The sequence below is a fragment of the Notolepis coatsorum genome (assembly GCF_963971535.1).
Source record: "Notolepis coatsorum genome assembly, chromosome: 18".
NCBI classification, from domain to species: Eukaryota; Metazoa; Chordata; class Actinopteri; order Aulopiformes; family Paralepididae; genus Notolepis; species Notolepis coatsorum.
Window position 1 is genome coordinate 55,076,370 of NC_140182.1, and position 25,505 is coordinate 55,101,874.

Sequence of the window (25,505 nt, forward strand, 5' to 3'; positions counted from 1 at the left end):
AAGGAATTATCCAACCACTGCTCCCCAGAACTGGAATATATAACCATCAAGTGTCGTCCTTTCTTCCTCCCGAGGGAGTTAACGGCGATCGTCCTGATCGGAGTGTATATTCCACCGCAAGCCAGCAACAAGGTTGCGCTCTCCAGACTACACGACGAGGTAAATAGAATACAAGTGGCTAACGTTAACGCCGCCATTGTGGTGCTGGGAGATTTCAATAGCGCCAATCTGAGAAAGGTATTGCCTGACTTCTATCAGCATGTGACTTGCAACACCAGAGGCGGTAACATCCTAGATCACTGTTACACGCAATTTAAAGGTGGCTACAAGGCTCATTCTGATAGTGGCTTTGGTAAATCAGATCACGCGTCCATTTTTCTTTCACCAAAGTACAAACAGAGAATTAAAAGTACTCCCGTAGTCTCGCGAGAGGTGCAGAAATGGGATTTGACGTCAGAGGAGACGATCCGGTCAGTGTTTCACTACACAGATTGGAATGTGTTCCGCGACACAGATAACATTAATGTCTACACGGAGACAGTGCTGGACTATGTTTGTACTAGGGTGAAAGAAACAATCCCCACTACCAAAATGAAAGTTTACCCAAATCAAAAACCCTGGGTAGACAAATCCGTCCGTGAAGCTCTGAGAGAGCGCACCAAAGCATACAACGACGGCCTAGTGGCAGGCAACATGAATGACCACAAGGTGGCGCGATACAACGTAAGGAGGACAGTGTCAGAGGCCAAACGGCGCTACAGGGATAAAATTGAACTCCAATTTGAACAAGCTGACTCTAGAGCTATGTGGCAGGGGCTCAAAACGATGACAGACTACAAAGGCGCCTCCCTCAAACTGAACAGTGACATCTCCTTAGCAAATGACCTCAATACCTTCTATGCGAGGTTTGATGCTGGTAATAACAACACCAGCTCACAAGCCTCGGCAATGGGGGGGGGGGGGGTCGGCTGCTGATGGAGGCGCAGTGTTCAGGGTAACAGAGCATGAGGTGAGGCGGACCTTTAAAAAAGTGAATATCAGGAAGGCAGCAGGTCCAGACGGCATCCCCGGCCACGTCCTAAAAGTCTGTGCCGACCAACTGGCCCCAGTATTCACTGACATATTTAACCTGTCCTTAGAACAGGCTGTCATCCCCACCTGCCTGAAGAAGTCCACTATTATCCCTGTACCCAAAAAATCCAAGCCTGCTTGCCTCAACGACTACCGCCCTGTAGCTCTCACCTCCATAGCCATGAAGTGCTTTGAGAAGCTAGTAAAGGGCTACATCTGCTCCTCCCTCCCCATCAACATGGACCCCCTGCAATTTGCATACCGCCCCAACAGGTCCACGGAGGACGCCATATCCCATGTGCTGCACACAGCAGCATCACACCTGGACAAGAGGCAGGGGAACTATGTGAGAATGCTATTCATCGACTACAGCTCGGCATTCAATACCATAGTCCCCTCCATACTCATAGCCAAGCTCAGGGACCTGGGCTTGGGCTATGACCTCTGCCAGTGGGTCTTGGACTTCCTGACTGGCAGACCCCAGGTGGTGAGAGCAGGCAACTGCACCTCCTCATCCATCACCCTCAACATAGGGGCCCCCCAGGGCTGTGTTCTGAGTCCCCTCCTCTACTCCCTGTACACACACAACTGTGTGGCTCAGCGGAGTAGCAATACAATCGTCAAATTTGCTGACGACACAGTGGTGGTGGGCCTGATCTCTGCCAACGACGAGAGGGCCTACCTGGAAGAGGTCAAGGTCCTGGCGGGATGGTGCCAGGAAAACAGCCTCTCCCTGAACGTCAGCAAAACAAAGGAGATGATTGTGGACTTCAGGAGGTCGGGGGTCAAGGACTACAGCCCCCTCAGCATCGACGGGGCACCGGTTGAGAGAGTCAACAGCTTCAAGTACCTCGGAGCCTACATATCCGAGGACTTGACATGGACCACACACATTGACAGTGTTGTGAAGAAGGCACGACAACGCCTCTACTTCCTCAGGCGCCTAAGGAAGTTCCAAGTCAGCCAGAAGATCCTTAAGAACTTCTACTCATGTACAATAGAGAGCATCTTGACCGGCAACATCACCTCCTGGTTTGGGAATAGCACTGCACAAGACCGAAGCAGACTACAAAGAGTGACACGTTCAGCCGAACGCACAATTGGAGGGGGGCTCCCCACCCTCCAGAACATTTACTACAAGCGTTGCAAGGGCAAGGCTAAGAGAATCATTAAAGACTCCAGTCACCCGAACAACTGCCTCTTTGAACTGCTGCGGTCAGGCAAGCGATACCGGAGTCTCAAGGCGAGCACAGAAAGACTCAGAAGAAGCTTCTATCCCCAGGCCATCAGGCTGCTAAACGAACAATGAATGAACACTACACAACAACAACCACCAAACGCACATAGCACACACATCCACACGCACACACCCACTTTAAACAAACACACTGTAGCACCCACTCCACACACTTTATAGCACACACCCACTTTAAACAAACACACTGTAGCACCCACTCCCCACACTTTATATTTATATTTATGGATGAAGGATTGCACTACAACTCGTACACCTTACTGTAAATTGTACCTAAAATTGTACCTCATCCCATTTCTGCTTTGCACTAGATAGTACTGTACATTAGTACACTGCATAGTATTGTGTATTGTATATTATATGGTAACTCAGAACATTGTACATATGTCTATACCGAACACTGTGACCTCATTTTCTTCTTCTAAATTCATGCTATATTATGTTATTATGTTATTTGATACTATCTTGTCTAGCACAGTCTCTGGAGCGTAACAGTAAGAAGCATTTTGTATGAAAGTATTCTGTACTTCTGTATGACAACTATTAAAGAACTTGAACTTGAACTTGAACTTATGTAACATATGATAACTAACCGTTTGAGATGTACAATCTCTCATGCAAGATAGAACTTTGAGAACTGAACATTGTATTGATGATGTAACAATGGGTTCTGGTTATTGAAAGTTTGAAAGTATTGAAAAAAACAAAGTTGGTTGGAAAGTTTGATAAATCTGATACACTTAGTAAAAACAAGAACTTTATTTTTTTTAAACTTAAAATTTTATTAACATTTATAGACAAACAACACTTACACAAAAATGGAACCCATAATACAACATTGTTAAACAGACATAAATAATAAAGTACAAAAAATATAATACAATTGTAATACCCAAAAAAATAAAAAATAAAATCAGAAAATGCTAACTAAGTCAAAAGTGTGTGACATGGGTTCAGAGACCCTCCTTGAACCTCTTTCCTCCTTTACCCTTCGCCCTCTTGTGATGCATTTGGTTCTTCCTCTGTGATGTCGTTTTCGTTCCCCTTGTAATCCTCCCACTTTCCCCATCTTTCTCCAAATTTCTCTTCCTGTAACCTCAGCATGTGTGTTATCCTCTCCATATCCTGTATCTCCTCCACTATTCCTACCCATTGTGCTATTGTCGGTGGGTCTTCTTTGTACCACAGTCTTGTTATTGCTTTTCTGGCCGCTATCAACATTATCTTTATTAAATATTTGTCCCCCCCTTGTATTCCCTCGTGTGTCAGGTCTCCTAAGCAGTGGTGCAGTCGCGGTCACACCCGGTTACACGCCGTGTTACCAGATCACTGAGGCAGAAGTACGCGCGATCGCGCACGGATGTGTACTCGCGTGTACGCGCACACAAAAATGCGCTGTATCCATTCGTTGTGACTAGCACCCCGGCCACCGTTTTACATAACAAAAAGCGCAGGTAGACTAAGTGTCTGGGTGTTGGCTATCTGAATGCATCTCCCCCTTCATTCTGTGTGACACAAGCAGTGGAGGTGAATACTAATGTGGCTCGGAATTCGTGATGGGGGTCTACCTGCTTATGATATTGAATCAAGCGTCTGTGCTGCGCTCCAGCTTTCCATGCGCACATTCACACAAATAGAGAGCAAGAAGAGCTTGTATGATAGAAAGATTGCACTTGCGTATATGCGCTTGTGTGTAGTGTGTGTGTGCGCGTGTGTGTGCGTGTGTGTGTGTATAAATCAGTTATGTGCGCATGCACGTACCCGCGCGTGCGCGTGGCGTGGCGTGTTACCAGTTCCCATATTAGGACTGCACCACTGCTCCTAAGTAAAGCACCAGTCCTGTTTGTGGTAACCCGTATCCTAATATTCTGATCATTGCCTCCCCTATCTCCTCCCAATACCCCTTCAGCTTCTGACATCCCCAGAATATGTGTGTGTGATTTGCCCCCTCCTTCCCACACATCCTCCAGCATGCTCTTTGTGTTGGTGCATATTTTCCCTTCAGCTCTGGGGTTATAAAGAATCTGATTATGTTTTCATAACTCTTTCCATATCCTCGATCCTGTTGTTGAATGTTGCACCTCGCATATGTTCCCCCATTCCTTCCCTGTTATTCCTATCTCTAGTTCTCTCTCCCATTTCTCCCTAAATATAATCGGTCGTGTGTCCCTTGCTGGTCATTATAGCCCGGTACAGTGCTGATATTACCCTTCCTTTCCCTCCTTCGTATGCCCTTACTATCATCCTAATTATTCCATTCTGTTCTTCTTCATTGTCCCCTCTTATTTCTTTATTATAGTAATCTCTAATCTGTAGATATCTGAAGTGGTCCCTGTTTTCTATAGTCCAAAGTTCTCCTTTAATTTTTGAAGCATTTCCCCCTTCTCTATCATTTTGCATATCGCTGTTGCCCCCCCCCCCCCCCCCTCTCCCACCTCCTGAATCCATGGTCCAGCCTCCCTGGTTTGAATCTCTTGTCATGTGCTATCCATCTCAGAACCCCTGACTGCTTCTCTAATTTGTGTGTTTTTACTACTCTGTTCCATATGGTCAAGGTGCATTTGGTGATAGGATCTAACAGTCCCTCTTTTTCTTTGAACAGTTCCCTATCTCCCACCAGAGCTTGTACCTTGTATCCCTCCCCTTCTTTTTCAATGTCTTTCCATCTTGCCTCATATTTGTCATTACACCAGCACGTCACTGCTCTCAGTTGCGCTGCATAATAATAATCTTGTAGGCTGGGTACTGCCATCCCTCCCTCTTCCTTTGGTAGTTGTAGTGTTTTATATCTGACCCGTGGTCTTCTCCCCGCCCATATGAACCTCGATATCAGTCTGTCCCACTCCCTGAATTGATTCTGTGGTATTTGTATCGGTAGTGATTGGAACAGGTACAGTAACCTTGCTAGTATGTTCATTTTAATGACCTCTATTCTTGAATTGAAGTCCAAGGGCATTACTGTCCATCTCTCCAAGTCTCTCTTGATGTTCTGATTTATCTGTGTATAGTTCGCCTCAAACAGTTTCCCCACCCCTCTCGTGATGTTCACCCCTAAGTATTTAATCTTGTCCATGTCCCATCTTATCCCGTACTGTTCCGTAATTTCCGTCGTTGGGGTATAGTTCCATGCTAAGGTCTGTGTCTTTGTCACGTTTAGTTTGTATCCTGAGTAGTGGCCATATTCCTTCAGTAGATCCATCAGTGCCGGGAAACTCTTGTCTGGTTGCCTCATGTATACTATCACGTCGTCCGCAAATAGGCCTAGTTTATATTCCGTTCCCTTTATCCTTACTCCCTTAATGTCCTCGGTCTGTCTGATCAGTTGTGCCAGTGGTTCTATGAAAACGGCGAAGAGCGCTGGTGAGAGACAACATCCCTGTCTGGTAGCCCTCTCTAATCTGATTCTATCCGTCAGGCTGCCATTCACCTTAACCCTCGCTGTCGGTTCTTGATATAGCGCCTTGATCATCTTCATCGCCCTCCCGTTCAGTCCGAACCTCATCAATGTTTTATATAAAAATGTCCAGCTCACACTGTCGAATGCTTTTTCTGCATCTAGGCTAATCAGTACCGCGCTACCACCTTGTTTTTGTATCTCCTCTACTATGTGTAATGTCTTTCCCACATTGTCCTGTGTCTGTCTCCCTTTAATAAATCCAGTTTGATCTTCATCTATAATGTCTGGCATAAACGTCTCAAATCTCTTTGATATTATCGATGTATACATCTTGTAATCCACGTTGAGTATGGACACAGGTCTGAAACTACTACATAATTCTCTATCCTTCCCTTCCTTCGGTATCGTGGTGATTATGGCTTCCTTCCACGAGGGGGGCATTTTGCCCTCTTCCATCGTGTGTCTGAACGCCGCCCCTAACATGGGTGCTAATTCCGTTCTAAAGGTCTTGTAGAATTCCGATGGGAATCCGTCGCTCCCCGGAGATTTGTTGTTTTTAGCTCTACTAATTGCCTCTTCCAGTTCTCGTTCCGTAATTATTTTATTTAATTCTTCATTCTGTTCTTTCCCTATCGATGGTAACTCTAGCTTCTCCAGATATGCTTCTATTTCCTCTTCTCCCACTGCTTTTGGCTGTGTGTATAGTTTCTCATAGTATTCTCTAAATGTCCTCTCTATTTCAGCTGGGTCTCTCAATATTTCATTAGTCTTTGTATCCCTTATTGTGTGTATCGTGTTCAACTTCTGTTGCGTCCTAATTCTCCTAGCCAACAGTCTGGTCGCTTTTGGTCCCCCTTCATAGTACGTTTGTTTCATGAACCTCGCTTTCTTTTCTATTTCCGTCAATAATTCCCTATTTATCCTGGCCTTTACTTCTTTGATTTCTCCGAGCGTTTCCTGTTCTTTTGATATCTGGTGTCTCCCCTCTAGCTTCTTCAGCTTCCCTATCAGATTGTGATATGTCTCCGTTCTGGCCTTCTTCAGCATTGCTGTCTTCTCCATCAATTTCCCCCTTATCACCACCTTCAGTGTGTCCCATAGAATGTTCGGATCTACCGCCCGTTGTCATTTTCTTCCTTATACCTGGCTATCTCCTCCTTGATCTGACTCACCACCCCCTTGTTATTTAATATTCCTACATTTAGTCTCCAGATCGTGTTCCTCCGTCTCCCTTCTAGATCTACTGTCAGATATATGGCACTGTGATCCGATATGTCCGCTACTCCTATTCTGCTCTCCCGTACCTTGTAACTGTCCCCCGTCGTCATCAAAAAGTTGTCTATTCTCGCATATGTCACGTGCGGGTGTGAGTAATGTGTGTATTCCCTGTCCATGGCGTGCATCCCCCTCCAAACATCTGTAATTCCCATTTCCGTCATCTGAATATTCATATATCTACTGATTGGTGCCCGTCCTTTTCTAGTACTCGTGGTGTCTAAGTCGTGATTCAGTACTACATTAAAATCTCCCGCGCATATCAATATCCCTTCTAGTTCCATCACTATCATATCAAAAATGGTCTCATATAAATCCCTCTCACTCTCTGGGGGTGCATAAACATTCACTAACGTAATCATTTGACCCTCCATTTTTCCCTTCACCAGAACAAACCTTCCCTCCTTGTCTCTTACTTCCTTGATCAATTCAAATTTGACTGTGTTTTTGATTAACGTGATTACTCCTCTCCTCAGGTTCCGTTTAAAGGAACTATAGTATGCATTTTCATATCCAAATCTCTTCAGTTTCTCATGATCCTGTGCTACCAAATGTGTCTCCTGCAGAAAAATCACTTCCATCTCACTTTTTTTACATTTCAACATCACTTTGCCCCTCTTTATCGTATTATTCATTCCATTAACGTTTAACGACATCATTTTTATACCTTTAACCATTGTCATCCTTCTTCTTCTTTCGTCTGTCAGTCCCCCCCATGTCACATTCATTCCCCCCTCCGGTTGTAGCCTCCGCTCTCTTCACCGAATACATATAATGAGTAACATAAATAAAAAACATAAACTTTACATAAAGTGCTCCCAAGGCGTTCGGGGGGTCCCTGTGTCCCCCCCCTGTCCCCTGCTGGTGGGTGAGGAGTAATTGCTCTCCTAGTGAGAGGCCTCCTCCTGACGGCTTGGGGGTTTGAAACCTTTACCCCCAACCCCTCTTCATATTTGTCCAGCCTTCTTACTGTTTTTATTGCTGTCGAGCTCCTGGTCAAAAGCGCTCTGTCCTTCATTCTGATCAAAGACCCCCATTTCCTAGGTCCCTCTCAATGTGGCTCATATGTTCCAATGTCCCTCCTTCCTCCCAAACCCGTGTGTGGTGTCTTCTGTGTACCCCTTCTTACTTTCTTTTCCTCCCCTCTATTTTCTATGTGATGTCCATTTATCCCCTTAATCCCTTCCAACTGTGTTACTCGCAGCGTGTGTCTATGTATTTGTTTCAATATGTTCTGTGTTCCGTCTATCATACCTAATTATATTTCCATTTATTTCCTCCATCAGCATGTGTATTATGTGTCCATGTATACGTTATGTTCGTTCCTATATCCTGCCTCTACCTGGGAATGTGTGTTTATGTATATGTTATTTCAGTTTCTATATTTTGTCTCTATTTGGATAGTTTTTTCAATCTCTTGTGCGTGTACTCATCCGTTCGTCTCCTCCCGCCTCCTCTCCCCTCCTTCTCCGTCTCTGGCCTCCTCGTCCGTCTCCGCCTTCGGTCTGTCACGTCTCACCTCGGCCTTCTCCTCTCTCCTCCCTCCTCTCCCGGGTTTCGATCTCCTACTCTGGTCCATCTGCGTGCTTTCTCCAATCTCTGCTGCAGGCTCAGCGTCTGGCCCTCCTGTCCCCTTCCTTCTCCGTCCTCCGCCATCTGCATCCCCCGTCGCCTCATCTCCTCCGCCGCCTCCCGCGCCGTCGCGTACGTCACCGTCCCTTCCTTCCAGTGAATCCTTAGCGAGGTCATGGGTGATTGGAATTTCATTCCGTTTTCTTTTAGAATTCTCTTCAGTCCCGCGTAGGACCTGCGTGTTATTGCTACCGCTGTCGAGTAATCGTGATCAAACGACAGTCTTTTCCCCTCGATTTCTATCTTCTTGGTCCACGCGGTTCTGAGTATCAATTCCTTAATCTCAAATCTTAGAAAGTTAATAATCACCGCCCTCGGAGGTCTGTCCGGTTTCGGTCTCGGAGCCAACGCCCTGTGGGCCCTCTGTATCTCCATTTTTTCCAGTCCCGTCTCCTCCAGTTGTTCCTTGATAAGCTTTTCCACATATTGGGTCACCGATTCCCCTTCGACTCCTTCTTTCAATCCCCATATTCTGATGTTATTTCTCTGTGACCTCCCCTCCATGTCCGATATCTTTGTCTCCATCTGTTCTTGTTTTTGAATCGCACACGTTAACACCTCGTGTATCTCTGTGTAAAAACAAGAACTTTCCCCTTTAAACTATACTAGACAATTCCGTGGGGAAAATTGTGAAAGTGTGGGTGATGCCTGTGCACCGCCGGCCAATGGGAGAGGATCTTCTAGCCGAGTCCGACGATCCCTCTCGTGAGTGTTATGCGGGACTTAAGCATAAAATGCGGGGCAAACATAGACCAATGAAAGGGGATCTCCTTGCCGAGTCCAACGACCCCTCTAGCGAGTCTCTACGATAAATGGTTAAAAATATACAAAAAGGGGCGGGACTTAAACATAGGGGGCGGGGCAAACATGGACCAATGAAAGGGGATATCCCTACTGAGTACAATGGTGCGACCCGCAAGTCTCTACGACAAATGGTTCAAAAGATACAAAAAAGGGGAGAGTCCTAATAATAGGGGGCGGAAAGAGGATATCCCTACTGAGTACAATGGCACAACCCGCAAGTCTCTATGACAAACGGTTCGAAAGATACAAAAAAGGGGAGGGGCCTAATAATAGCAGGTGTGGTCAATATACACTAATGAAAGAGGATATCCCTACTGAGTACAATGGCACAACCCACAAGTCTCTATGACAAACGGTTCAAAAGATACAAAAGGGGGAGGGGCCTAAGAATAGGGGGCATAGAATTAGGATCCTAAGAATATGGGGCATGGTCAACAGACCAATGAAAGAGGATGTCCCCACAGAGTCCAATGGCGCTCTACAACACCGGTTCTCAAACTACGGTCCCAGAGAGAGAGAGAGAGAGAGAGGGAGGGAGGGTCATCAAGGAGAAGCTGCCTATTCTCAGTACTTGACCCACAATGGTGGAACGAACTGCCCACCACAGTTAGGACAGCCGAAACCCGTCCAATCTTTCGCCATCGACTAAAGACGCACTTCTTCAACCATCATCTAAAAAAAATTAAAAAAAAATATTGTCATGCACTTGTCCTAATATACAAAGTGTTGAGTGCTACTACACTGTAGCACTCAACACTTTGATGAACATTGTTACTCAGCTGATTTGTGCCCTTCCTGATGACTTGTCGTACAGAACTTGTAAGTCGCTTTGGATAAAAGTGTCAGCTAAATGACTAAATGTAAATGTAAATGTGACCCAAAGTGTAAGAGGGGCCGAGAGCACTCTTACCCAGATAAGAAACTCTTACCCAGATGAGAAAAATAAAAAAAGCCTACCATTTGTCAATTGCCCCCCCAAAAAAGAAAAAAAAAAGAACTTTTCAATAATAATTATTATTATTATAACTTATTGGTGCGTTCTGCTTCTGAAATGGATTATATATTGCTGTTAGAACAGTTAGATGCTCTGGCCGCCCAGGCCGTACGCATAGAACGCATATTTAGAGATGGTCTAGAGATCTATTTGCAGAGCCAGATGAGTGGCTGCTTAACCGTTTCAGATTGCCAAGAGCGGTCCTTTTAGATGTATGCAATACTCTGGAGCCTCAACTCAGACACAACACAGTGACTTCGGGTCATTGAGAAGCGATATATAAAATAAATGAATTATTATTATTATTATTAATGTTAACTCATTCAGCGCCATAAACTGTCCATCTCTGCCACTTCAGGCCACCTTAAATGGTAATTTTCGTGGTGTTTCACAATGTTTGCAGAGCTGTGTGTGTGTTCTGTATTATAGCTGTGGAGACAATGGTGTGGCTCATTTGACAGACACAACATGGAAAAAAGAGTTTGTTTCTACACTGTAGTTTGTAGTTTATTACATGCTAAACATCGCGCATTTCCAAGATAGTCCAGTCTTTTTCTATAGATCGCAAGATAAAACGCGGTATGTGCAATAAGCCCCAACCGTTCTGGTTGATCCCCTGAAACCCCAAATACTCCCTAATCAAAGGTATATAGCATGCGCACATGTACCTTCACAAAACCGCGATTGTGTTTGTCGAGCATGTTTTACGTCCGGTAAAACACAAAACTGTGATCGTTAGAAAAACATGTTTCAGGTTCGGTAAAATAGACATAGAATATACCTTACTCGTTATTGGCGCTCAACGCTTGGCGGCAAATAACGAGTTTACTGAATGTGTTAACCTGTTAAGCTGTAGCCCTATTTTCAGAAATTCCACCTAAATTTACCCCAAGTAAATTGAAGATTTCTCCACTTCTACAAGGTCAATCTGCATGTTCTTGGTATCTAGGAACATCTAGGGACCTGGGGCTATGTATTCCCAGTGTCAGAAATATTGTGTCTGTTACTAGGCTTGAGTAAATTCATTGTGATGAATCAAAGGAGAATATAAATTATGATTTTCTTTAGCATCTTTGCCGGTGAATAACACCATGAAAACATTGAGGTTCTTTTGATTACGCTCACTGAGCTCATTCAGCACCTTCTTGAGATCAAGTGTACAGAAAATCTAAGCAAATGAATAAAGGGAAGATGATTAAACAGAATGATTTGTGATACAGTAATAAATTATAATCCATTTAAATTATAAATTCATATTTGACCTTGAACTTGACCGTATTATGGCCAAATCATACATGTAAAAAGCTCCTCTTTTCAATGGCAGTGTTAAATCTGGATTTATTTCCTCTTGGTTTTTACGATAAAAGAGAGATAGAATTAGCATTTTTCCAATAAATTCTTATTTTCGGTAAATCTTAAAATAATCGGTAAACAAACATAGTGCTGAATATAATGGGGCATTCTACCGAATTATTTCAAAGTGCTGTCCCACAACAAGAAAAACTATTTAACAAAACAATTAAGTATTCAGACATAGATATTTACTAAGAATATGTTATGATCTATTTAAACCCAAGGCATTCAATTATATTGTGATGAGCTAAATATATACAAAATCATCATTTATAGGGTACTTTCTATTGCTGTCCCAAACTCTGACAGGTAAATTTCAATGTATGTAAATAACACTTAATTTTTTTTAGATTTAGTTCAATGGTGTAATCTCAAAGATCTTCATGATTAAATTTAAACATTTGTGCATTGTATGCCTGTACCTGTGCCTTTTCTTCCAAAAAATGAAATAAAAATATATAAAATTTTTTTTTTTTTTTAAATGATTAAATTTAAACAGAAGTTGAACGATTTAGATTTATTGTGGGTTTAATTTATGTGCTTGCTAGCATTCTTTAGTTATGCTCAAAGTTAGCTAGAATTGTCACTACCTAAACATATGGTAAAGTTTCGTAGTGATGTGATCATTTCGGTAGTGACAAAATGGAATGATAAGTAGTTAAATCCCATCATTTTGAAATAAATGTGTTCCAAAGTCAGAAAATCAGTGTGTAACTTTAAGAATGGAACACATATTCTCTTCAATGAGGTAAACTTTTGGGGGTTTTATGCTAAATATTATGTTTTTATGCATTATGCAGTCACTACCGAAACACTGGGTGTTTTGTAAAAAAAATTAAGTATATTGAGTTATAAACTAAAATGTTATGATACTGATTGGTTAAATGTACATTCAATTTCATCAATCATTAACTCTGAAATCAATATGATCAGTGTTATGCATTTTACAGAGAAAGATTGCTTTTAGATTTTGATCTAATTGTATCAATTGAACTTAGACATTTGGTAAACATTTTATTTCTATTGATTTAATTGTGAAAACCTTCAAGAATAATTTTCAAAAATACTCTTTAGAGAAGGGAAGGAAACACAATCGTAACAGGTTAATATAATACCTTGTTACTATAGTGTATTACTATGTTTCGGTAGTGACCATTTATGGGAGAGGAAAAACATTCCAAAAGATTCTGAAAATACAATATAAAAATTGCCGGTATGCTCACTAGATATATGTACTTTAGATATGGTACAATATATATTCGGACAAAGTTTTGGGAATAAACATACAAAGAATTCTAAATATTTCCAACCTGACTTTCAACCAATTCGGTAGAATGGCCCTACACTTTGACTGCTGTTTTGATAGGGTTAAGGTCTTTACTCTTGGCTACATTTGAAAAAGAAACACAACATTAATTAATACGGTCTGTATTGATCGATTTATGATACAAAAGAGCAGGGTCGCCTTATAACCCCTCTGACCTCCTTCTCCACCACACGCCTACCCGCTGCCTCAGGTCCGCAGATGCTAACCTCCTCCAACCCATCAGGACTAAGCTCCAGACCTGGGGTGACAGGGCCTTCACTGCAGCTGCCCCACCCTCTGGAACGCCCTGCCCAACCATACCCGTCATGCAGACACCCTCTCATCATTTAAAATAGCCCTAAAACCCCAACGTTTTACCCTTGCCTTCAAGCCTTGAACTCCTTCCTATCTCACCTTTTATATAATTATTATAATTTTTTTAAATTTTTTTCTAAAACTGTATTGTTTATTTTGCTCTGTAAAGTGTCTTTGAGCATTCGGAAAAGCGCTATACAAAATATATGTATTGGGGGCGGCTAGGTGGCGCAGTGGGCAAGGCGCTCGCCACCAACGCAGGAGATGCTGGGTTCGAGCCCAGCTCTCGGCGTTGCTACCAGCTTGGCTGGTCGTTCATACTAATACAATTGGCAGTATTAGGGGGTGGGAAGCTGGTGGGTGGGGATCGGATGTTGTGGACAGCGACTCCTACAGATCGGTTGGTGCGCCTGCGCAGTAGAATCAGGAAGCGACGAGGGTGGCGTGTCCCTCCCACGCAGACCCTCGCCACTGAGAGATCGCGCTGTGCAGGTGAAAAGATGCGCCAGCTGCCTCCTCGAGTACCGGAGGGGACACGTGATGCAAGGCTTCGTCCACATTGCAGCCGGCTTGTGGGAGGCATGGCCTAACAGCATTCGAGACAGGGGAGGGTAGAATTGGACAATACAAAATTGGGGACGGGAGAAAAATTGAAAAATGGGGAGAAAAGGTAGATAAAAAAAAATAAAAAAATGTATGTGTTATTATTATAAGGGAACCCTACAGCTTAATAACACATGCCGGTCAAATCCTGTGCCTCCACACCTACAAGTTCTGAGCGCACTCTGGGTTTTAGCCACAGGGACCTTTCAGAGAGAGATGACAGGTGACAGGTCCGGTATTTCCCAACCTACTGTGCGATTGGGTCTTGACAAGCGCACAGTTCAGTATTGACAAAGCCTACTTTGCTGGAAAGATTCATTTAGCACGTAAATATGTGCAAAATTAATCGTTGCAGCAAAGCAACTTACAGTACGTGTGTGTGTGTGTGTGCGTGCGCTAAGGCTGCCTCACTAAGCAGTTTATTTATTTGTTTATTTATATTTATTTATTCATGGAGCTGTCGTATATTTCTAATCAATATCTAAGGTTATTTGCAGTACAATGAGGTTGCTATCTGGAAAAGGAAGAAGGTCATAATGATACAATGGTCTTTCTCTACTGGGTGGAGAAATAAACTGTGCAGGCCAGACAAAAAGGAACTATAGTTCAACTCAATTCTGATTTATTTTGCCAAAGGGCTCAGAGTGAATTAGAAGGTTGCTTTTTACGTACAAGGATTATTTCATAGTACATCAACACATGTTGTACAAAGGATTAATAAGGTTTGCACATCAAACCCAGTCTGTACATAAAACAGTAGTCATGTTAACAGCAATGAAATAGAGAATCTTACTGAGCATTACACATGAGTAAACCTGGTTTCAGATATTAAGGATTACACTAAACTTAAACAACAAATGGTGTTTCCCATGTATTTACTCACATGAAATGCAATCAGCTCACAGTAGTCTCTGGATGGGTGGATCGGTTGAGAGCAGTGTTCATTTTGGCAGCTATTTTCATTTTAGTTTTAGTCTTAGTCATGTGTCAAGTGCTCCTTTTTAGTTTATCATATTTAGTCATCTGCATTTATTTTTCGTTTAGTCAGTTTTAGTCAACTAAATGTCTGAGCATTTTAGTCTTAGTCAGTGTTAGTCTCGATTTTATCTTTTTTGTTTTTGTCTAGATTTAGTCGCAGAAAACTGATGATTTTAGTCTAGTTTTCGCTAATGAAAAAAAGGCATTTTATATTTTTATATTGTAAATAATGCAATTCTATTTATTAAGTATAGTCTAGCCCAAACCCTATCAGCTGATTCACAATAAGTTCAGTAGAAGGCTAGAAGCCCAATAGTAACCAAACATTCCTTGAAATGGTCAATAGATTCAGAAATAGTCAGACATGGAATGGAACATATTCTGATTTAAATAGCTTTTTTTTTTTTTTAACCAACAATGGAACATTAGGATAGTGTAAATACACAGTACACACTGATTGCAATTCTCACTGGTACCTACTGTACAAATTTCACACACGTCACACACACATTCCCTTTTGTCCCTCGAGTCGTACCGTAGATCGCTGATGTCACTTAAAATGGCGGCCCCCATCAGAGCATTCGGCTAATAACATTAGCTTAGCGACCCTGCCACCGCACTTCTATGTGCATAAAGTGTGGTAACAAAATATCACAGCCCCTAAGACTGGGAGCGATCTAACTCTACTGAGCATGTACCCAACATTATATGAAAAATAAAAAGTCATTACGACGTTTTAGTGCACTTCAAGCGCTAAAGGGATTCATAACTTATAGCGGGGTCAATCTCAGTGTTAGTACTCGTCTGTTTCTTTTCTTTTCATACCAACATTACCTTTTTAAGTGAACGTGGTCTTGTCCTTGTTGTATTCATGTGTAATGTTGATAGTAGTCTGGGATATAGGTCCCGACTCCCATGCTATTAGCTATTAGCTCTTCTGGCAGCCTAGCCATCCTCTCAGCCTCCGTCGTCTTAAATGCTATGTTCTTTTGGTAGAACTGTTCGGCTGCCGCAGGAGTGTTGAGAGAGTAGCAGATTCCGTTCATGGTTATTGGTATAAGCTGTAGTCACCAGAGACCTGGGACGCGGTTTTTGGCCTCACGTATGTTATGTAGCTTGGCTTTTAGCCATAAACGCTGCTGAGCTTAACCCGGAAACGGAAATGGGAAATGCTGAAATAATAACGTGACTTATTCTAAAAGTTATAATTATTTTGTCTCATCTTGTTTTAGTCAACATAAATTAAGAGATAATTCGTCATGGTTTTTGTAAACTACATTTTTGTGTGCTCAGTTGTGGTCAACGATATGTAATTAACTATTTAGTCGCGTTGGCGTCACGTGGTCTTCAATAACGTGACGTCACGTCTCGTTGTCGTCATGAAAAAAACCTTCGTTGACGAACATCTTTCCTCATCAATTTAGTCAACAAAATTAACACTGGTTGAGAGACACAGAAACCCCTGGGCGTTTCTGGCCTGCCCTCTCTAACAATGAGTTTTCTATTATATACCCAAAATGGATGTCACAATTTGACTTTGACTGATAGCCAATCCGTTATTCTATATATATGGCATTCTGTTCCAATTGGTTGTGGATTCTAAAACAGGCGTTCTTCTGTTTCTTGGGTCCCAATCAGATGATCTCAAGGGGTTGAGTGGCTGTTTTTCTTCTGTTCTAAACAGTTGAGTACATCTGTGTGTGTGAGGGTTTGTTGACTATTCCTGTAACACCAATATCACCTTTTGCTGAGCACTGAAAATCCATTCTGCTGTTGAAAGGGTACACCTGGCTTTTGCATTATGGTTCTCTAATTATTCACACATATTAGTTATGAAATACACAGTCAAAGATACCACAGAGCATTTATTTATCTGGTTGGATTGTGTATTGTACTTGTGCTGTATAATAACAATACATTTGAATCTAATCTCGTTTTGCACACGCCTCATTCACCTTATAGGGAGCTGGCGGGGCTTGTCTGTATTTGTTATTTATTTGTTTATTTATGGATGCCCATTAGTCTACACCAATGGGTGAAAAACTATTCTTCCTGGGGTCCTAACACACAAGCTACAACATTACAGTACATTACAGTAACAAAAAAACAATAAAAACATAAGAAACTGGTCAACACTGCTCAAAATGGCTTTATTTCCGTATTTGGCTGTCTGGTGCGCCTGCGCTGTGATCACAGCGCATGCGCATCATGCACCCAACGCCGGAAATAATGCAGTGTTGACCAGTTTATAAAAAATATTTAAAATGTTTATTAGCAACGCAGAGCTTTCAAACCATCACGTATTTTTGTCCGAAACCCTCGTGCAACTATGAGTACCTTTGAAATTTCTCTGTGATACTTGTATAACGAACGGTTCGGGCAGAACCAGTCCTTCCTGGTCAACATACGTTGGTTTGCTATGGGCTAGGAAGTGACTGTGGTTTCACTCAGTGTATCACAGTCACGAAAGGGGCTATAGGAGATGAAGCTTATTTTTTTTTAATATGAGCACTTCAGGAAGTTCATGAAGGGTTATGTGCATAGGCGGTGGGTATAATAGGCCAGGCTAGGCTATGCCTACCCAAATCGGCAGCCCCAGTCGGCGCATTATTATAGGCAGCCTAGGCTACGATATTGTGTGTGTGTGGGCTGCTGCAGCCCGGTGGTGACAATACGCAAGGGTCGGCCAACCAAGGTGTCAATGGGTAGTAGGTGTGGTGGCCGTTTAACATTCCAAGTATACAGGCAGTAACCAATCACGCATAGGCTCAGGTTAAATAATGTAGCCAATCACATCATTCATATGATCATCCTGATCCCGCAAGCCGACTAAAACAAACATCTGCGTTCCGAATCTCCGCTCGCCGATCCTTTGTAGCGAACACCAGCGCGCTATTTTGAGTCAAATTTCAAAAAGCAAAATGGATATACGGTATTTTTCCAAGGCATATAAACAAAGTAATTTAGAAGCTGCACCGGGCTGCCCCTGGGCACAACTACGGATCACCGGAGGCTGTATGTTGCATTATCTTGGCATACAAGGGCTTGCTCTACGAGGGCATGATGAGAGTCAGAGTTCATCAAATTGTGCTGCATTAAGGTAAGACAATGGTTAATCTATTATTGGATGCCTTCATTTGAACACTTAATTTTGCAGTATAGATTAAATGAGTGGGGCACGCCTTGCATAGCCTAGTCCTAGTGGATGTGTGTATTGACAAAAAATGAAAAATGTAGCGCCCTCCGCGCGATATTGCCTACCCAAATATAATCACACCCGCCGCCTATGGTTATATGCGAGAATGTGTAATTCCGTCGACAATTGTGGCCCGTGTGGCGATCGGAAGACAAGAGAAGGAATGGTGAAATCACAGATTTCAGCTAGAGTGGAGAATCCATTAGTGTGTATGTGGAGCGTGACTGTCAAATAAATGGCCATAAGTTGAGATAGAAATGTCCAATTCTATTTATTTCTCTGTTATGAGTGAGTGCACAGTCGTGGCATCGTTTTGATTTATTGTTTTTATATCTATGTTCAAAATTGAGACCAGTGTCACAATTTACAAAAGGTGATGGTAAAACCAAAAAATGCAGCTTATACTTTCCGCTATTCATTCCTATGGACCAAAATGGCCAGTTTAGAGTCGATTTGTACACAGTAAATTTCGCTGAGTACATTTGACTCAAACTGAGTACATTTTACTCAAACTGAGTAAAATTGTACTCACTTGGGCTCAAATGGACTCAGTTTGAGTAAAATTTACTGTGTACCCAAATTGGAAAGTTTAGCAACTTGAGTTGGACCAAGCCGGTCGTTTTGATACCTTACACTTGTGTGTGGTGCGAAAGCTCTGGGAGGAGTAGTCGGACAAAAATCTGCGGAATAATAAATAAATATGATAGATTTTAAAAGTGTGTGTGACTGGCTTTGCCAGGTCACCCACACTAATTAGGGGAAACATTTGACTAACTAATGGTCTGTAACAGAAAACAGTATAATGCTTACTTTCCAGCAGAATTTATTAGAGAGAGCATGTGACAGTGGGGGGGGGGGTGACCAGGGACTTCTAATTTACCATACAGATTCCCCACAATGAACACAAAAATATCTGACATGCCAGAACCAGAGGTTAAAAATTATTAAAAAGAACATAACAAAAAGATCCCCCAAGCCTTTTTTCTTTAAGCCAGATTATCAAACTGTCTATTCATTGTACCATAATTATAAAAGTAGATCTACTCACAGAGTAGTAGTACTCACCTTTCTTTTTTTATTTAATATTTTTTTACCAGTGTGGATTTGCATGTGTCTCTGCATAATTCCACTTTCATGAAATGCTTCCCCAAGTTGTGCAACTAAAAGGTTTCTCCCCTGTGTGTTTTCTCATGTGTACTCTCAAAGAATTGCTCTGACAAAACCTTTGGTCACAAAAAGTGCAACAAAAAGGTTTCTCCCCTGTGTGCGTTCTCATATGTACCTTCAGGGTTGATGTCGTACGAAATGATTTACCACAATAGATACACCTAAATGGCTTCTCCCCTGTATGAGTTCTCATGTGTACAGTCAGATTTCTTTTCCCAGCAAATTGTTTGCCACAGTCTTTGCAACAGAAGGGTTTCTCTCTAGTCTGGGATACGTTCAAATGCTTTTGAAAATACAAATTGCAAGTACATCTTTCACCACAAATATTACATGTCGTCCTATGAGCTTGTAGGTGAAGTTGGAAGTTCTCTGTTGTGTCTAAATGTTCATCAGTTAGAGTATTCTTAAACATCTTGCTGATAGACACACTTTGTCCTTTTTCCATTTTCTTTGATTTCACTGTGTTTAAACCGGAAGTTCCTCCACTCTCCTCCCATTCGCCACTACCATCCGTCTTGGTTTCGGAGCATTCTGAAGAGAGGAGCCAGGAATACTCTCCATCTGGTTCTGTTTTAATCTGTGCTGCTGAGGTACTGGGTAGAGGGTCTCTGGTTTGATACAGTTCTGAAGACTGTGGCTTTCCTTTATAATCTTCACTGTTGACAGGAACAGGAGTGCACATCAATTTATTGATATCAGCCTCCTCCAACACTTGAAGATGCTCTACCTCTTGACCCCTCCTGGCTGTGAGTTCCTCCTGTTCCTCTTTAATCAGTGGGGACTCTGGGTCCTCCTGGTCCAGACCGGGGCTCCTCTCCTGCTGCTCAGAGGAAACCTCCTCTCCATAGACAAAGATCTGCCGGGCTTCATCTAGAGGAGACAAGAAAAAAACATCATAGAAACCTGTGACGATTATATAAATAGGTAGTTATATGGTCGTACTGGCGAATCGCGTCTCGCTCTTTCGCCACATCGAGATATACCTCATCTCCTAGTACCTACTGTACTTCACTAACTAAAACAAAGCACCCATGCACTTGATCAGGCCCCGCCCCAGTGACCTCCTATAAGGCAGGCGTGGTCACACTCGCCCTTCCTCTTTTTTCGTTTTCCATCATGGACGTGCTTTGCATCCCATGTAACTAGCTGTTATGAAATGCAGAGAGAAATTGAACAATGTTGGGTTTTCGCCGGAGATTTTCCAGCCCCTGGAATCTTCTCGGCATGTTCCAACGGCACGTCGGGTCTGTCCTGGGGTTTCCTCGTCTTCTGACAGCAGGTCGAGGGATGTCGCGCGATGTGTAGCTATCGGGCTAACTCACGCTCATGTTGGCATTAGTAATACTGCTTGTTGTCCTGTGAGACAACAGAGTTGTGTATTGGCGCAAGGGGCAGGATATCTGGGTAAACGTAACTCTTTTTTAGATTTATCTTTTTTTATTGGAAGAATTAGTACATATTTATACATTTCAGTTATCAAAATTATACAACTTCCATTTCCTTCCTCATTCCTATCCCCTAATCCCACCCATCCCACCCAGTGAGGGCGACGACAAACATACATGAAAAAGAAAAAAAGAAAAAAAGAGATATAAATAAAAAATAGACATTTAAATAATTAAACAAAAGTACAGATGTGGCAGACAAAGCTACGCAAAAGAAAAATGAAGTCAAATTAAAATAAAACAAAGATAAAACAGAGATATTTTTATATATACATACCGTAATAATAATATATAATATAAGTGTTACTCTCCATTTTAGTAGCGTAATTTCCAGATGGTAAAACAAATAAAATGGAGAGTAAATTTAACACCCTTAGCAGACCACCACAATGCCATCTCCCTAGCCATGCGTGGGCTAGCAGTGTCATGAAGGTAGATAGGGGGTGGAGGGGGGTCATGGGGTCCCAAGATTGGATGGAGTCATATGGGTTTTGAAATGGGATAGGAAGGGCTGCCATGTTTTGTGGAAGATATCCGTGTGGCCTTGTGTAGTAAATCTGATTTTCTCTATATGTATAAGAGACATGACATCCGACTTCCGGTTACGCTACAACATGTAGCACACGCATTTTGCAATTGCTCCGCTCCCACTAACGCTAATTTCGTTTAAAACATTATTTGGACAGTAAAGAAAGAGAATAGACCACATCGTATGTATTGTTAAGACCCTCTACTAACCATATCAAAAGACAATATGGTTAAAGGTGGAAAGAAGGCAGAGAAAATAACTACGGCAACTTCAACGGCGCAGGACGTAAAAAAACGAGATAGACGCGTCCTAACCGTCGCTGGTTCTGAGCCGACGGCGACAAGCTCCGAGGAGGAGAAGGAAGAGGACAACGTACCGGGATCATCGATTACGGTCCCCGAAAGAGAGTCAATAGAGACCAACATAAAAGAAGGTACAGATTCAAGCTCCGTGAGAGGGAGAGCAGCCAGATTTATGGATTCCAACGTCACTGCATCTATCTACCATATGCCGTCAACTGAAGAAAGCAGAAATCCACCCGATTTCAACACATTGTCTAACCTGATGGTAGAACAGTCTAACCTGATGAAAGAACAGTTAGAACAGTCTAACCTGATGAAAGAACAGATGGTAGAACAGTCTAACCTGATGAAAGAACAGATGGTAGAACAGTCTAACCTGCAGATTACACACATCAAGGCGCTCGAGGCAAACGTCGAGGCTAAATTCGATCGCATCGAGGCTAAATTCGATCACATCGATGAGAAATTAGAAGAAGTCAAGAAAGCGTTCGATGCACAGTCAGAGCGAATCACGACAGTGGAGATTTCGGTGACAGAAAACACAAAAGCAGTCAAGGCGAACGAAGGTATCATGACAGAGATGGGAGAAGAGATGGAAAAAGTTAAAGATGAATACCGGAGGGAAATAAAATTGCTTAAAAACGAAGTGATGGAGAGGCAACTAGAAACCCATCGTTACCACAGGCGGAATAACATCCGCATTGTGGGGCTTGATGAATCAGTGAACTGCGATGACATCAACTTTCCAAACGAGTTATCAACGATTTTGGAAAACTCCGATCCAAACAAAGTGCCAGAAGTGGAACAAGTTTACAGAATTGGTTCCCAGGGGCAAAATATCAACGGGCCGAGAGTCATCATTGTCACTCTGCGGAAAACTACAACAAGGGATGAAATCATCAAATATGCTCGCAACCAACGTGGGAAGCTGAAGTATGGTGATAAACCAATATTTATCTACGAAGATTTGAGCAGAGAGGCCATCATCCGACGTCAACCATACAAAGTTGTGATGCAAAAGCTGTACATAGCCGGCCACAAGCCAAGGCTAGCATATCCGGCGCTGTTATCATTCTTGGACAATAACGGCCGCAGGTCAGGTCCATTTACACCCTTTGATGCTGAGGATTTCCTGATTCAAAATGCAGCAAATAACCCAAAGCATGACGGAAATGCCGGAATCAGTTAAGCCTCTCTCTAAATATATACCAGTGTTGGAATGACTTTATTGTGTTCATCAATGAGGTCATTCCACCAGTGTTGGAATAACATTGTTGTGTTCATCAAAGTAGCAAACGATATGCAAGTCGTCTATAACAATGTGTACTGTGTATAATACGATTCATAATACATTATAATTTCAGTCTCTGGTCTCTGAGGGGACAAATAAATATCAATGCAAAAAGATCTATCTGGAATATTCTGGGTTTATCGCTCAAATGCCCTGGGTCTCTTAGATCATTCTGGAATGTAAAATAGTCTAGGCACTAGTATATTCTACAACCTTCTAGAATATAAGGCACCATGACAACGAAGCATACAACTCTAACAATAACATTCGGTGTGCATACACATAGCATATAATAAATTAAATGAAGTGCAATCAGCCCTTAATAATACTTTAAAATTATCCACACATAAACGTATGAGCACAGCAAGGTTATTCTAACAATTTAAGTAATCACTCCATTAAAGGCACATTGAAGCGCTAAAAGGCGCTGCTTTTCTATCTTATCTAATCAGTTAAATCGGTTCTAGTGGCCTCTCCACGTTGATAATTATTTATCTCTTATTCCTTATCTATATCTTTCCATTGATTTTTATTTTATTAAATTTTTTCTTCTCATCACCCTATAGTTTTTAAATATAATTTAACTTACATTGTTCTTTTCCAATGTTCTTCACATTAAGGTGTCAATATTACTATATATTTTTTAAATATATTGTAACTTACATTATTCTTTTCCAATGTTCTTCACATTAAGGTGTCAATACTGATCTACAATCTTTTCCTTTTTTTTCCCCCCCACACGTTGGTGGAGGGTTCAAAGGAATATGTCGATAAAGGTTTATTCTCTTTTTATTTTATTTTTTATTTTTATCTTTAGGTTATTTATCACAATACTTCATTACAGTAAGGGAAGGTGCAAGACCAAAAGCGACATTCTATTGCAATAGAATGGAAATGTTAGATCCTATGGCAATGAGCATAGGAAAATTAGGATTACAATGCTCAGGTTGGGCAATCCGGTGGACCATGGGAGAAAGTCAATCGCGGAGGATGTGTTCTTGGAACACAGGCATGTTCGACTTTCTGGGAGAGGGGAAAATAGGGGATTTTTATTTGTATATATATATGTTTTTAAGCTCAGCTCTCAACGGGACCTCATTAATTGGATGTGCATCTATTGTAGCTTCATACTCCAGAAACATTACCAAAAACTACACGAAAACATGCATAGACTATGGCTAGTTTGAATATAATGGTATGGAACACCGGTGGGATAAACAAACAACACAAGCGCAAAAGCGTGCTTACACTGATGAAAAAAGAACATGTGGACGTGGCACTATTAAGCGAAACTCACATTTTAGAGGGAGACATAAATACGTTAGCGGATAACATATACCATAATATTGGACACTCTTCTTTTGCTACGAGAACTAGAGGGGTAGCCATAGTCGTCAGACGCAAATTAAATATCGAATTGAAAGGGGTATGGTCGGATGCTGAGGGGCGCATAACTATAGCTAGGATTATACACAATAACAGGAAAATTGCATTGGCAGCGGTATATGCCCCGAATTTGTACGAAGTGGGTTTCTTCACTTCACTAACAGGAGAAATGTTAAACCATCCCGAGTACTCATACATAATAGGTGCGGATTTTAATGCCATTTGGAACCCAAGGATGGACAAAACTTACCTTTCCTTCTCCAGCGAACAAAAGAATTCATCTAAAGCATTAAAAGATTGGTCGAAATCAACAGGAGTAACTGATTTATGGCGTTCACTTAACCCCATGACCCGCAAGTACTCCTGTCGTTCGGCGAGACACAACACACTATCCAGAATTGATTACGTCTTTGCATCCCCGAGAATATTTGATAAATACGAAGTGGAAATGACACCCAATGCGCTATCAGATCACTGCTACTTAATCCTGAAAGCAACATTTGGTACATTATCTACCCGGGCCCCAAGATGGCGTTTTAATTCGATGCTGCTTAACAACAAGGAATTCATTACACAAATTAAAGAAGCTCTCACAGTATTCCTACAAGATAATGCTAACTCGGTGCAAGATCCCAGAATATTATGGATGTCGGTAAAGAGTATGATCAAGGATTTCTCGGATAGATTTACCTCCATATTGCGCAAAAATCAAAACACAAAACTGTCTGAAATGGAAACGCTTTACTCAACGCTTTTTAATTCTTTAAAATACAACAACTCTACTAGACTAGATAACCAAGTTAACATTCTAAAGACCGAGATCAAAGCAATGTACAGACAAAAATCGGAATTGCAAATACGCAGCACTAGACAACAGCAGTACTTCCAAGGTTCTAAACCTAGTCACCTATTAGCCATGCGACTAAGAATTAATGCAAAATTTGCAGATATAACTGCCATTAGGAAACAACAAGCTCTAGTAACAGAACCCAAAATAATAAACGATACATTCAAAGAATTCTACTCCGATTTATATAACTCAGAAACGACCTTTGATCAAGACAAATTAGACACATATCTTAATCAAATTACTCTCCCTAAACTTACGGATGAAGACGCTAAACAGTTAGAAGTACCGATCACATTAGAAGAACTCAAGAAGGCCATATCCGGAATGAAAAACGGCAAAGCTCCGGGAATTGACGG

General features: G+C 41.9%; 1 protein-coding gene across 1 annotated transcript in view; it reads right to left on the reverse strand.

Annotated features, from left to right (window-relative positions):
- LOC311245369 (uncharacterized protein) overlaps positions 1 to 25,505 on the reverse strand; it is a gene marked incomplete at its 5' end in the record, with an annotated part of 67,490 nt that overhangs the window by 31,282 nt on the left and 10,703 nt on the right. The window contains one exon of the mRNA XM_084335212.1: positions 19,967 to 20,216. Coding sequence (XP_084191338.1) covers positions 19,967 to 20,216 — 250 coding nt within the window. The remainder of the gene's footprint in view (positions 1 to 19,966; positions 20,217 to 25,505) is intronic.